We start from the raw sequence: 15,145 nt of genomic DNA, 5'->3' as shown, positions 1-15,145 counted from the left end.
ATTCTATTCTATTCTATTCTATTCTATTCTATTCTATTCTATTCTATCCTATCCTATCCTAATTTAGCCGGGGGGGGGGGGGACGCTATTATTTCTTTATTATCTCAACTTCTAGGAACCCTTTTTCTCTAGAAAGAAATAATAAAATCTTAGGTTGCAGAATTACCAGGAAACAGGATGAGAAGATCTACATCCTTCTCTAAGGGGTTCAACAATTATTAAATGCCAGTCAATAATTGTGTCAGTTCCAATTTTATCATATTAATATCCAAAACAGATTATATGTACTTAGCATATGAGGTTTGGATATAAACTAATGGCAGCCACTTATCAAGGTTATGGTAGGAAAGTCCATTTTCTCTTCAAAGGTTCACTGTTATGAGTTGAATTGCTCCACCTCCACCCCCTTCATATGTTGAAGTCCTGACCCTGGGTATCTCAGAATGTGACCATATTGGAAGACAGGATCTTTACAGAGAGAATCAAATTAAAGTGAGGTCATTAGGGTGAGCTCTACTCGAACATGATTGGTGTCCTCATAAAAAGGGGAAATTTGGACATAGAAAAATGTACAGAGGGAAGACAGTGTGAAGACACAGGAAGAATGCCATGTGAACATGACGATGGCCATTTACAGGCCAAGGAGACAGGCCTGAACAGATCTGTCCCTCACAGCCCTCAGGAGAAACCATCACTGCCTATACCTGGATCTCGGACTCCTAGCCTCTGGAAAAGTGAGATGATAGATAAATTCTGTTGTTTAAGCCACCCAGTCTGTGGGACTTGTTATGGCAGCCCTAGCAAACTAGTTATTCACTGAAGCCAAAATTCTGGGGACATCTAGCTGTTTCTCCTAAGACTTGATTCTCTTTTTCAAAGAATAGAAATATGCACACGTTTTAAAGCTTTAAATGTTCATTTAACTAAAAAGCCAGCCATTATGTAGACCTAGAACCACTCTCTCAAAAAAAAAAAAAAAAGAAAAAGTGTTCCATTTTCCCTCTGGTGCTACTTCCATCCCCTAGTCCCACTCTCCCTCACATTCCCCGCACTCACGTCCCAAGCAAGAAAGCAAAGCAAAGAGGTCACTGCCAGGTCCACAGTTTTAAGGAATTTTGGGTCTTTCCAACCCCCTTGGAATTGTGACTCCAGTTTGGTAGACTGCTCTGTAGCTTCCTCTGACTGCCCTATTACTGGACATCCTAAATAGATACATCTTTTGGGCCCACGAGCCAGAGGGGCCTGGCATGAAGGCACAGATGGTGAGTGGAGGCGGCAGAGGAGGTGGGCACAGGGCTTCAAAGGGAAGCTGCCTCATTGCCCCAGCTCCTGTTGTCCAGAAGAGAGAGGGCTTGGAAGCATTCCTTAAGGGCTCACCTCAAAGCCCTGCAGGCGTCCCAGATTCATCATGTCATTGCAGCGTTTTGGAACAAGGCACATTAACTCCACGGCTTTCTGCGGGAGAGAACAACAGCAGCTCAGGAGCAGGATGAGCACTCGGGCAGGAAGCTTAGGGCAATTCTGTGCTGGAATACAGGGACCTCCTAGGGGCTCCCTGATTCTAGGAAAGGACACTGGTAGAGCAATATGGAGCCCACTCCTAGAGCAGTATGGGATTTTCTGTTGGGGTATTGGTCCTCAGTGCAGGGCCCCATGTGAATCAGTGACCACATGTGGGGAGGCTACCCAGCCAGTCTTTTCCTCCTTCCCACTTTTATTTAGCAATTCTCTTTCCTTCTCATATTTTCTTTCTTCTCTCTGTGGCTTCTTGGCTGCCTAAGCAACAGCTTAGCCTAGCTTGTGAAACACTATAGGTTTTAACCTAAAATAACCTGCCAGAATGGTCTGTAACCTCTCCGGCTTATAATAATCCCCATGGTGACATTGTCTCAAAGGACTTCACTTAGGGAGTAATCCTCAGGGGTAGGGGAGGGAGTGAAAACAGGATATTTTATGTGTTGAACTCAAATAGTACCTGGATTCATGGATGAAACTGCACACTGAAACACTGAATCTCTGAAGGATGTTAGAGGACTCAAATACCCGCCCCCCCTTCCCACCATGTCACTGGAGCCACATGGAGAACACGAGTGGGGTGAAACTCTGGTCTGTCCCAGGACAGAATTCTCGGGTTATAGAAAAACACTCAGTGTTTATTACTATTTGCCATTCCCCATCCTGTCGAGCAGCTGCTTGCAAGGGGCTCTCACTGAGAGGACTCTGCCTGGACCCTTGGTCCTCGAGAGCCAGTTCTTCTCCCTTAGAGATACACATCTAACGCTGTCACCGAGAACAGCCAGTGTTGCAAGCAGAAGACTCACCTCGATATCGGAACACTCCAAACCAGCCTTCTCACTGTATCTCAGGAAGTCCTGGCAAGTGGGGGGAGCGGGGAAGGGTGCAGGATGGTGACATCAGTTAGGAAAATAGAGCACTATTAAAAATCCAGCATCATAAAACCTCCAATGACACCCAGACAACTTTCCTCCCCAACAGACACGGCAGTGCGTTGTAGAAGCCGAGATATGAACTTATGAGTCATATTGGAAACAACTGGAGAAAAACCCCCAAATACTCAAAGATTAAAAGCTGTGGGAAAAGCAAGGGGGCGGGGAGGGAGGGAAGAAGTGAGAAGGAGACTGTAAGCATGAAGAGAGGGGGGGTTATGTCCAGAAAGGCTGGGAGAAAGGAAAGCTCAATCTCTCTCTTCCATTTACCTCAAATTCTGTAAGACAAACCAAATTAAACCATTTTTAAAAAGTAAAATATGATCAAATTTTAGGTATTACTCATCTAAGCTTTCCAGGGCCTTGCCCTGGCTCTTCTTTCTCCTCGTGGTCACTCTGATTTTATGTTACTATTTTTTATTTTGTAAAGGTCCCAAGTCGGTGACAAAGAGAGTGCATTGAAAGAAAATGAACTAACCTCCAACCTTAAAGGCAGGAATGACATGCATGCGATTTATTTGGGGGCAGAGCTGACACAAGTAACAGACAAGGCAAGGTAACAGCCCACAGATGCCCCCCCCCCGTTCATGGGAAAGGTGTGGTGGAGACAGAGCCTCACGCTGACCTGCTCCCCAACTCGGAGCCTGAGAAGACCCTTCTCCGGCCCTGACTCAGGCTCACAGCTCTCTTACCTTGAGGAGCAACTGATATTTTGTGATTCTCTGAATGGGCTTGATAAGGAAGTCGCTAAGCGTCAGCCTTTGATTTATCTCCTGTTTCACCTCCTGGAACACAAGGGAGCTACGTTAGAAGAAAAAGGAGCCAAAGGACTGGGGTCCTGGGGATTAGGGGGCAAGGTGAGAAGGACAGGCCCTCACGTTTGCTAATGAAGTTTTAGAACCCTCAAACCGGGGGAGAGGGAGAGTTGCCCACACAGCTGCTAACGTGTTATGAACAACACATAACGGCCGGCCACCTTCTGCAGGTCGGGCACTTTCCCACCCCGCGTCCTCTCACTCCGGCCCTGGGGGACATGCCGGAGCGGGTATTCCGTTCCCTCTGCTGCTCCAGGGTCACGTCATAAGGGCTTCACCTAGGATCTGCGAGAAGTCGGCTGAGGGCTCTTCCTGAGGCGCAGCCTTGCCTCTCTCTCCTCCCCCCAGAGCGGCGCTTCCGGGCCCGGGGCACAACAAACACTCGCAGGTGCTTGACGGAACCTCCGCAGCGGGAGCAGACAGCCTGACTGAGGAGCGGGGGGCGGGCCTGCGCTGGGGACGGTCCCGGAAGGGGGGCACGGAGCTCCTGACGCGTGTCCCCGTCATTGCACACACGGGCCGCCGGGCCGCCTCAGCTCCAGCCATGGGAACTGAGCCAAGCCAGTGGCTCCCCGGAAGGGGTCCCAGCGCTGGGGGGGGGGGGGGGGGGGGGGGGGTGGGGAGCTGTGGCTGGACGATGGCTGGCCTTTCGGACTGCGGCTGCCTCGGCCCGAGTTGCTTCCCCGCCCCCGTCTCAGCGAAGCCCGAGCAGCTTACTTCGAAGTAAGCGTCGTACTCGGCGACGATGTACTCGGAGCGCGGCTTGTTCTGGCAGTACCACACGTAGATGTGCAGCTTCCGCTCCTGCAGAGGCAGACGGCGGGCGCTCAGGCGGCCGCCCCCCGCCCGCGGCCCCCGCCTCAGAGCACCACGGCCCCCACGCCCCGCGCTCTGGGGACACCGGCAGTTAAATACCACGGACGCAAGAGGACACGCAGTAGGCAACAGCCCATCTCACCAAAAAAAAAAAAAGCCCTCAGAGAGGGGCGAGAAGGCAGGCAAGTGGCGAGAAGAGCGGGAGAGAAGAGGAATTTTCGAAGGCATGCGGGGAGGGGTGCGGTGCAGAGGCTGCAGGGAAGCACTCACGTGTTTAATAAAGAGCTGGGCCAGTCTGTCTTGCTCCTGGATACATTTTTCCAGTTCAGCCAGGAAAAAACTAAAAGGAGGGAGGGGGATAAGGGAAGGAAGCCACCTCCTTCAGAACAGTATTATTTCTCTGTGAGGAGATAAATGACACCAGACTCTCCCCCAACCCTACCCCTAAGGTCAGCTGCAGGGGGAGGATGGGAGGGTCCTGGATTCGCAGGATGCCCTGTCCTCAGGACAACGTGGCACTTACTCCTTATGCCAGTCGTAAATCTGGTGAATATTTCCAAACACGATTTTATCCTTCCCTCGCATGTCCTCAGGGACACCCTTTTCTTCTATTCTCTTCATGAAGCCCTGTAGAGCAGAGGCAGGGGTCAGTGGGGCATTTTCAGGAGAAAGCTTTCTTGCCAAGCCCCATGTACCGCAGCCCCCCCAGTGTAAATGCCCCCTCTCTGCAGGAGTCTGAGGGCAAGCTCTTCTGTGGTTTCTCGGTGTCCAGCCAGGACTTCACCCCATGCAGAGTGACAGACACAACTCTGATGAAGTTCTAGGTCCCCTTCTTTGTCTCCAGCCCCCTTAAGAGAAAGTCTTTTTCATCCAAGAATCTAAATGCCCCTAAAGTAAATCCCTAAGAAGAGCGCTGTTTTATTTACCACCAAGTTGACTCTTAACTGTGGACTTGTCAGTCTTGTCTTATGGGTGGATTTTTCTTTGTCTGTCCTCTTGGTAGCCATAACATTCTTCTTAAAATCTAAGGAGACTCTAAGCCCCAAGGTTTCACTAGGAGTGCCCTGCTTGTGCCCATGGTGACTCATAGCTCTGAAGAATATATGTCCATATGGTTAAACGCCAAGGAAGAGCTCTTGAGAGAGTAACTGGTCACCTAAAACAAGGTGAAAGGACTCAGCTTTAACCAAGAGGCTCCCCCAGATGCTGCAACATTTGGGACCCCATCTCCCTCTGAATCTCTCATATTTCAAGGAGAAAAGAAAAAAAAAACCCTACATATTTCATCTGATCTGTTGTCATTTTTAGTTTCATTTCTGCAAATACACAGAAGTATTTGCACATAACCCACAAGTTAAAAATACCTGGGCCCAGATAGGGTCCAACATGCCTCTGGTTAGGTGACCGCAGACCCACCTTGAGCTACATACTCACCTCCACCACAATCCCCAGATCCTTGACATAGTCCTTTTCTGTCTGTACCAGCTCATTCAGGACAAACCTGAGCAGGAGATTAAGAACAATGAGGGTTCCTCTTCATTGTAAAGCAAGAAATCTTCACACTTAAGTTGACAGGAAAGTTACTTTGGCACTTTTATGACAAGACATTTTGGCAAAACTGAGTTATGAAAGCTTTGAGGCCAAGGGCTCACCATGAGATTTTCTTCCTCCATTTCCAACTCCATTCTGTGATTACCAAGAGGAGAAAGGCATTTGCTTGATAACCAACCTTTGAGGTCTCAGAGACACCAACATCAAGTGAGGCCTTTGAGATACAGAAGCTACAATTATTCCGATAGGTGTCCCTGGTAACCGGCCTGCAAAAGCCCCAGTCAGAGCCAGAAAGGTTGACTGCAGACACCCCATAATCACAACTTTCAATGCAGCAGCCTCCCCTCTCCCCTACAGATGTGGGGTGTAACCACTACAAGAACCCTTGTTTTCTTAGTTTCTTTCTTGTTAATGATTTCCTCCTCTCGGAGCATTTGCTTTGTGCCAGCACTTCATCTGGAATTTCTCATGCTTATATCAAGGGAGGCAGTGTAAGCCCTGTTTTCTATAGAGGAAGATACTGAGGCCGTGCTGCCCATGATGACAAAGTCCGTAGCAGAGTTGGGATCTGAACCTATTGTACCAGAGTCCAAAGACTCTGCTCTTTCACTGTTGCCCGCTGCCTGGCAAACTACTCAGACTGGCTCACTGGGGTCCCTGAGACCTCAAAACCAAGCACTTCTCTTTCTTTCTGTCCAGAGAGTAAAGAGCTGGACATAAAACACTCAGGGCTGTGCACGGGAGCAGGCTAGGTGCCGTGCGGCTTACTGGAGTCTGACTCCTACTAGCTTTTTTGCCTGGAGCCACACAACTGCATTTTTGGCCCAAGTGGCAGAAGGGATAGAGTTCTGGGATGTCCAAAGCGGACCCCAGCATAAGGGCTATAACTGTTCTGAACCCAGGAAGCAATTCATCTGAAATTCTTGATCTATACGGCATGAGAAGCCAACAAATCCCCGGATCTGGGCCTCAGGGTGATGGGGAGAAAGCAAAAAGGAACACATGCTTCTTTATCAGCACGTCCAGTACTTCCAACCAGTTTCCTCTCTCCAATATACACAATCCACAATCATGTGTTATAGGCCACAGGAAGGAACTGGCAAGGCCAAATAAAAGCATTTAAATATATCTTCAGCATGGCCCACATTACTACTTGGAGGAAAGTGGCAGAAACCCACAGGAAAGTGGGAGTGGGAATTTGGGGCTGGGAGGGCCCTTTGGAGATGAAGTCCAGCTCCCTGTCTCTAGGCGATATTTTTATCCTATGGTATCTGCTGACAGATTGAGGGCTGTCCTGGGCTTTCCAGCCTCTAGGGAAGGGGACTGATTAGACAAGGTGCTGCTAGTGGGCCTGGCATCATTTCCCTTGAAGGCCTGATGAAATACTTGGGGAGATCATGGCACATTAATAGACATTCTGAAAACGTCCATAAAAGATTTAAGTTACATGCAGCACAAGACAGTACATGATTAATTGCCAAATAAATCGAACTGATAATAAAGCATTTTAACAAATGTTCGGTTCTTATTAGTAAAGGTTATTTACAAGGTAAATGTTATCCTTTGGTCCAACTAAACTTCTTCCAGCTATGGGTCAGACCTATTTCTAACTTCTGTGTTTCACAATGATGGGGAATGGCTGGTCTTACACAGGAAATCTCTTAGAAGCTTTGTATTGGCTGTTCCCTCAGCCAAGAACCCTTTCCCTCCATGGCTAATGGCCGTGGCTAGTGGCTTATTCCTTACCTGCTTCTAGTCTTTGTGCAAATGTCAGAACCATTTAAAACTGCAACACAGGCTCAACTATACTCCAAATCTCCCTTACTATTTCTTCTTTTTCCAGCTTCTAACATATTTCCTAATTTATTTTTATTTTGTTTACTGTATAATTTCTCCCTTTACAGTGTACACTTGCCATGAGAGCAAGGACTTATCTTTTGTTGTCATTGTTTGTTTTACTCACTGATATATCCCATACCTTGGTGCAGAATAGGTGTTCAACACCTATTGTTCAATCAATGAGGCGCTAAAACTTGAAGACAATCAAGCCCACTCTCAGCATTTTTCTTGTCCTGGACAAATAACTTTGTTTTCATCTTTTCTCCAGGGAGCTCTCATTTAACCCTTTGATGTCTGGACTGAGTCTCCATTCTCTGTACCTCACCTCCCCCAAGCCCCCCAACTCCCTGGCCTCTCGCCTCACACAGAGTTCACAATTAGACATGTATATATATCCTCTCTTTCATCATGGCCATAAGTTACAGCAAGAGCAATGAGACATTGGTAACAGCTGGATTTTCAGGATAGCTCAGGATGCAGAGAGCTGTGGGGTCAGGCAAAAGAGTAAGAAGGAGGAGAATAAATGGGTAAAGAGAGCAAAAGAGGCAATAAACTTTTGTCTGTTGGAGCAAAATCAGACAACAGCACATCTGGAAGCAGGACAATAGCTTACATGACTGCTCATGGGCCTGTTCAACCAAAGTGACAAGAGCAGTGACAGGCTTGGCCAAGGACCACCTGCTACCCCAAAGGTCTCCTCCCTGATCTGAGTTTTGCTTGGCTTGACAAAGAACATCGGCTCCAATGCTGCCTCTTCTATGTAAAAACAATCCTGAGAAGCTAAAGAGAAGCAGCTTTGTACAAGTCCTAGAAAATGTCCATTTAGGGATGGTATTTTTCTACCTCTATTCCATTCTTGGGGTTCCCCTGAGTACCCATAAAGTTGAGGGGTAAGTTTGGAACTGAAGAGATACTTGCCCAGCTCCACTATGAGGTGACAGCCCTGCTCTGAGGCCAGGCCCTGGCTATGACGTTTCTACTTTTGTTTCCTGGGAAAGAAACTCATAAATGTTCACTTTGCCTGTTTCCAGGCAACAGAAGGGCCTGGCCTCACTGATTTTTGCTAATCCTCATATCTGTGACCAGGCTAAAGGAACGACGAGTCTGAGGGAGAAGGACAGACTAATTAGCAAAGGGACCAGTTCTCTGGGCTTTACAATCTCTCACACACCAGGCCATGTCCAAGACTCATCAAGCTCTGCTTCCAACATGGAGTCAAACCCAAAACAGGAAAATTAAACTTTTGGAGGAATTGTGGTTTTGCATTAATGGTATCTGATATCTTCTTGATCATCTCAAATAACAGAAGACGGAGTTGACATCAGGGTGGATAACTCAAACCTTGCATAAAATATGGATTTTTGTGAAATGGGCTGCAATGTGAATTTTACTTACCCCCAACTATTAAAAAAAATTGAAGACATTCTCTTGGAGCTAAGTCCACAAACAGATGCAAAATTAAACGATTAGAAAAGGAGTGGAGCTAGGCTCTGCCAACTGGCACAACAGATGCCTTTCCTACATATGACTTCCCTACATTTTGAGAAATGTTTCCTCAGGTGCAACTCTACCAGACTTTCTATCATGGATTCTCTAATATGGGACCATAATAATAGTCCCATAGTTCCTGCACTTTGTTGTTTTCCTTTTATCAGCATGTGTTATTTCTTTTATAAGAGATTTATTTATTTATTTGAGAGAGAGAGAGAGAATGCAGAGGCAGTGGGAAAGGGAGAAGCAGTCTTCCCTGCTAAGCAGGGAGCCCGATGCGGGGCTTGATCTCAGGACCCTGGGATCATGACCTGAGCCGAAGGCAGACGCTTAACCAACTGAGCCACCCAGGCGCCCCAACATGTTTTAAATTTCTAGCAGAGGGCGCCTGGGTGGCTCAGTTGGTTAAGCGACTGCCTTCGGCTCAGGTCATGATCCTGGAGTCCCTGGACCGAGTCCCGCATCGGGCTCCCCGCTCAGCGGGGAGTCTGCTTCTCCCTCTGACCCTCCCCCCTCTCATGTGCTCTCTCTCTCTCAAATAAATAAATAAAATCTTTAAAAAAAAAAATAAATAAAATAAATTTCTAGCAGACTTTGGTTATAACCACACTTTGTCAATAATAGCTGCTATCTCCCAAGAGGATACTTCAGCCTAAAATTCTTAAAGTCAGTGCCATTGCAGTGCCTTGTTTATCAATGTACACTGTACAGATCTAGGTCACCTTTACTTAGAATGAATGATATCAATGGAAATACAGTGTGGGGAACCCCTCTGTAATCCTCCCCAAACTTCCTCCAACCTTAACCCATTGTACACATGTGCACTAGGGTAGAATCTGGAGAAATCACTTACATCCGGCCTCTCAGGGCCTTGGCTTTCTGTTCTTCTTCCAGGTTTCTAGGAGGTGTGGGTGGGGTCATCCCCTCATTCAGGCAGCCTACAGGGTCTTTCAAGCTTCCCCGGTATGAGCCTCCTTCTAGACTCTGAAAAGAGAAGAAAAACAGCCTTAGGGAAGTGTACATTGAAAAGTCATCTGGAGGCCCTTGTGTCCCCTCCAGCCTAGCAGCAGCCAACTTGGTAGACCAGTAGCCAAGGCAGTTCTCACCGAACGTCAATCAAGTGCCAGAAAGCCAGGTACTCTCCTCTCCCTGCAGCAGACTGCCCAGAGCTGCCGCCTTCTCAGGCAATCAGGATGAACTTGCCGTCATGTGCTGCCAATTTCCCGACATAATGAAAATTGTCAAAGTGACTTGTATCTGGGTAAGAGCTACAGAGGTAAAGCTAATCATTGCAATTGTACGCTAATGAAGCAGTTAGAAAAGAAAATCAGTTGTGGGACCATCAAATGCCAATTGATAAGGGAAGGGTAGCGACAGGAGAGCTAGTTGGGTAAACTCGTGTTTGTTAAATCAGCTATACTTTTTTTCCCCAAGAGGCCAATGAGATGCAGACAGGAAGAGGTCAATAGATTTAGCCTTTCCTAAAAATATCTTTGCTAAGGTTATTTACCAAGGGTTTTCTTTCATTTATGAATTCCTTTAATTTCTTTTAGTTAAGGTACTGCAGGATTGAGAAACAAGGTAAAGGTATTAATACAGTACTCTAGAAAGAGTTAAAGGCAAAGGATTCTAACCCCAAATCTGCTATCACTGGATGATCTTAAGTGAGACAGCTGCAATTATTCCATGCATGCTTCAGTTTTTTTCAATTTTCAAATCAGATCTCTCCTTTCTACAGATTTCTAAGGAATATACCGAGACAATAGTTATATAATCCCTTGAAAAATTAAAAATATTCTACAATGATGAGCTCTCCCCCCCCTTGAAGCTGTTAACAAGAAGGATATGTAAAAATGGGGCCAATCTTAGCATTTTTACAGATGTCCTCAAAGAAAGATCACACAGCGACACTTAGCATTTCATTTTGGAACATGGCAGAAGCAATGTGGATAAACCGTAAGCCTGGAGATCAAGCTCAAGGTGAGCGACTCTAAAACAAATATGGGAGTCTAATCCAAACTACCCACACAAGAGGCCTGTTTACAACAGTCTCTGCGGCTCAAAGGAAAGGCTTCGCTATGGAAGTCTTTGAAAACATCGGCCTTGAGGTCAAAGTCACAAAGATCAAAACGTCTCCAAAAGGGTGGGAGAAACAAAAGGCTTCAGCATAGTGTTAAACAGCCTGCACTTGGAGTATCTGTCTAAATTCTCATAGCTGCTGTACTTCAAGATAGGACAAATAAAAGGAAAAGTCCAGGGGAATGAAACAAAAAGTAAATGAGGTGTCGGGTGATTCATTATATGAGAACAGGTGGTAGATATTAAGATGTAAACCTGAGGGGCACCTGGTGTCTCCGTAGGTTAAGCGTCCAACTCTTGGTTTTGGCTCAGGTCATGATCTCGGGGTTGTGAGATCACGCCCCACGTTGGGCTCCATGCTCAGCAGGGAGTCTGCTTGAGATTTCTCTCCCCCTCTCTCTCTGTCCCTTCCCCATTCTTTCTCAAAAATAAATGAATAAGGGTGCCTGGGTGGCTCAGTCGGTTAAGCGCCTGCCTTCGGCTCAGGTCATGATCGCAGGGTCTTGGGATCAAGTCCCACCACAGCTCCCTGCTCAGTGGGGAGCCTGCTTCTCCCTCTCCCTCTGCCGCTCCCCCTGCTTGTGCTCTCTCTCTCTCTCTCTCAAATAAATAAATAAATCTTTAAAAAAATAAATAAAATAAATGAATACATCTTAAAAAAAAAAGACTTAAAGCTGAAAAATGTAAAGCTGAGAAGAGATGTCAACCTTCTTTCCCCTATTCTACCCCAAATCAACAAAATGTACCAAGGGCCAAGCATGAATTTGTTACCAACAGCAGAAACTAGAATTAAGAAGATAGTGCTTTCAAGTTCGAGAGAGAGAATTTCTTTTAACTTGTCATGAAGTTATTTTACAGGACAAGTGATCAACCGTGGAAGCTGTTATCCTGAGAAGCAGCATAGGCTGAAAATACAGAAAGGTCAAGGAGAGTTTAGCTAAATTTATAGATTCAGGATCTGTAACCAGTTATTAAGGAAATGAGAGTGTCTGGTGCTGGGGTCTGACAAGCCAGTGGACAGGCGGGCTTTTCAAGACATGTGACCTGTTCCCTGGTGCCATCGCCAGAGACAGGCTCCCAGGCAGATGGACCCAGCTGGTGACTGATCTGATTACATGCCTTTTATTTCCCCTCCTCCTTGTCCCATTGTCCTATTACAGCCTTTGTTCTGCAGCCTGTTGGCTGGCAGGTTGCTGACTGCAAGGCCCAGGCAAAAAGGCTTACATCTCTGCCTACAAGGCTCTCCTGTGGAACATCCAGCTTGGCATGTCCACTTTCAACCCTCTAGAATGAAGGATATCTGAGGAGTCCGAAGTGCCACACAGGGAAATATGTTCCATATCTTCCTGCCTATGAGCAAAGCAGCCCAAATTATCTCTGGGGAATGATTCTCCGCAAGGGGATGAGCAGGGCAGAGGCAGTGAGAGAGGAAGAAGAGAGCAAGGGTCTGGCTAAGCTGTAGTCTGGGAAATCTGCCTCATAATGGCGTTGGCTATCAATGCTTATTAACTCAAATGCCGTTCCCTCTGAGGACCTGGTTACCAGGGCTGGAGTGGGGATCCTGGGTCCCAGCCACGGGCAGCTAGGGGCGACCTGCCACTGTCTGTGCTGCTTCTGGTGGGAGGCAGGCAGCGGTGGCTGGGCTGGTGGGTAGTGGGAGGACTTCTGCCTTGCCCGGGGCTCAGGCCACAATAGTCTCAGCAGCAAAGGAGAAGGTGCACAAGGAGAGGGCCACAAAACTTCCTCCCGTTGGTCCAAGGCCAAGGAACAGAAATGCAGAGAGGATTCAAAGCAGTAGACTAAGTATAGAGGAAGGCTGTCCCCACATTAAAAATGAGCACATTTCCTATCTGCTGGATTGTGGGTCACACACCCACAAAATGCCCCTCCTTGGGACTCCTATAAGCACCCTTTACACACCCCTGCACACCAGTCATTATAGTACTGCGACTGATCATCTGTTTGTACTCAAGCGAATATTCATTGAGCATCTACTACATGCTAAATACTTGCCAAGCACTGCAGAAATGAAGATGAATACTATTTGGCTTCCTACCCGCACCCCCCCCCCCCCCATAATCTAAGCTATCATGGATGCTGTTCTAGATGGAAGAGGCACCAAAGGGGATGAAAAAAGGAGTAGGCTGCTCTCTGGGGGAAGAGGGGGTGGAGAGGGGAGGGAAAGGAAGAGGCAATGCTTGAACTGAGTATTGAGAAATAGAGATTTCACTGGGTCCCCTGATGGGAGAGCATTCCAGGCAGGAGCAGCACTCTGAGCAAAGGATCAAGGCTTGAACCTACCCAGGGCAGCCTGGGAAGCTGAAAGCAGCCCACACAGGCAGAATATAGGGTATGAAAGGGGCGAGGGGTGGGGGGTGGTGGCAAGTGACTATATATTGTGTGACTTGGGGTGAATGAGCACTTGGGAGGGAAGAGGGGAGGAGTGAGACAGAGAACCCTGGAGAAGTATGCAGGGACACATCATAGGGAGCTTTGTGTGCCGCATTAAGAAGTAGAGACTTCACTTTCTTTTTTTTTTTTTTTTAAAGATTTTATTTATTTATTCATGAGAGAGAGAGAGGCAGAGCGAGAAGCAGGCTCCCAAGGAGCAGGGAACCCGATGCGGGACTCGATCCCAGGACCCTGAGATCATGACCTGAGCCGAAGGCAGATGCTTAACCATCTGAGCCACCCAGGCGCCCGAGACTTCACTTTCTAAAACCATTGATGAAAGGGTTTGAAGCAGGGAATTAACATGATTGGATTTAAGTTTTAGGAAGATCAGTCTTAATGTTCCTAAGGGCTTTTCATGACTTGGGAAAATGTCTCCGATATGACAGTAAAGGAAAAAAGGACTTCACTTTTCTATACACTCGAATTAACTACATTATTTTTAAAAGGGTCTGGGAGAAAATAGATCAATATTTCAGCATGGAATATGTCTAGATGATGATATTATCAGTGATATAATTTGTGTTTATACCCTTGTCTTTATTCCAGTTTTTCCTGAATGAGCATATATTGCTTTTATTAGTAAAAAAAAAAAAAAAAAAAGAACTATTAAAAAGTTTTTTAAAAAGAAGAAAGAAAAGAAAAGAAAATCCATCTGATAGTCATGTAGAGAGATGTCAGACTGCAGTCAGGGAGGAAATGTTGCAACAGTCCAGGCAGGAGAGCATTTTGAGCACTAACCCTAGGGTGTGAGCTCCATTAAGGAAGGTTCTGTGCTTGATCTCAGAGCTGGCACACAGTAGGACTCTAAGAATTTACTGAATGTACTATGGGACTCTTGGGGGAGAGGTCAAAGGTCATCTGAAAAAACAACAGATAAGGGTGCTGGTCCAGCACCAGGCACCACACCAACCTCTTAGCTTCCCCACCCTGTTCTAAAAATTTATATAATATTCTCTGGACAAAAAGTACTAGATAAGAATCATTTCCAGGCACATTAAGGGTGGAGATGGGGAAGAAGATAACTGAGTAGTAGAAAATGTCATGTTTAGGCAAATGACATTTCAGGTTTGTGACTTTGTGTTAAAAATTTTTTGGTGGAAATCGAAACTTTTCTATTTCAACAAGCTCAGGAACCTTTTCCATAGAGGGAGGCCAGAGGCACCCAGTGCCTCAAAACATACACTTCCACCACGGGTGTGATGTGGCCATTATTTCCTCTCCTCTGGGCTCTTAACTTCGGCTAACTCTACCTTGCCACTGACGAAGCAGGCCAATTCATCTAGAGGAGAGCAAAGCATACATACACACAGATGCAGCCTCGCCTAGTCGTGTTTCGTGGCCCACAGGGCTGGACTAGAGAGGTGAATGCTATCAAAGCAGGAGAACCAGAGGGAAGGATGTCTTGCTGAAGCAGGTAGACACATTCTAGGATGCCAGGCCACCAGGTCGACTGAACAAGAGCTCAATCCCGGCCAGCCCCTACCCCAAAGGCAGAGGATTATCAGTCAAGGGGCCATTGGTACCATCCCAAGCCCAGTGAACTACTGTGACATGCCATCTGAGGACAAGGGCTCAGACAGGAGGCGTTCTTTCTAGACACTTGATCTTTCATCTCAGGCAGGCTGTGAAATCCTGTGGCTGTTGAGAGACATG

At 46.8% G+C, this 15,145-nt stretch overlaps 1 protein-coding gene across 1 annotated transcript in view; it reads right to left on the bottom strand.

The window, feature by feature from the left end:
- KALRN (kalirin RhoGEF kinase) overlaps positions 1-15,145 on the bottom strand; it is a 276,016-nt gene that overhangs the window by 9,980 nt on the left and 250,891 nt on the right. The window contains 8 exon segments of the mRNA XM_044919773.1: positions 1,378-1,455; positions 2,322-2,372; positions 3,140-3,232; positions 3,980-4,066; positions 4,349-4,418; positions 4,602-4,705; positions 5,513-5,579; positions 9,813-9,943. Of these exon segments, the coding sequence (XP_044775708.1) occupies positions 1,378-1,455; positions 2,322-2,372; positions 3,140-3,232; positions 3,980-4,066; positions 4,349-4,418; positions 4,602-4,705; positions 5,513-5,579; positions 9,813-9,943 (681 nt within the window).

This window comes from Neomonachus schauinslandi, chromosome 1 (genome assembly GCF_002201575.2).
Source record: "Neomonachus schauinslandi chromosome 1, ASM220157v2, whole genome shotgun sequence".
NCBI classification, from domain to species: domain Eukaryota; kingdom Metazoa; phylum Chordata; class Mammalia; order Carnivora; family Phocidae; genus Neomonachus; species Neomonachus schauinslandi.
Note: the sequence above shows the minus strand (reverse complement) of the source record. Positions and strands in the feature narration are given on the sequence as shown.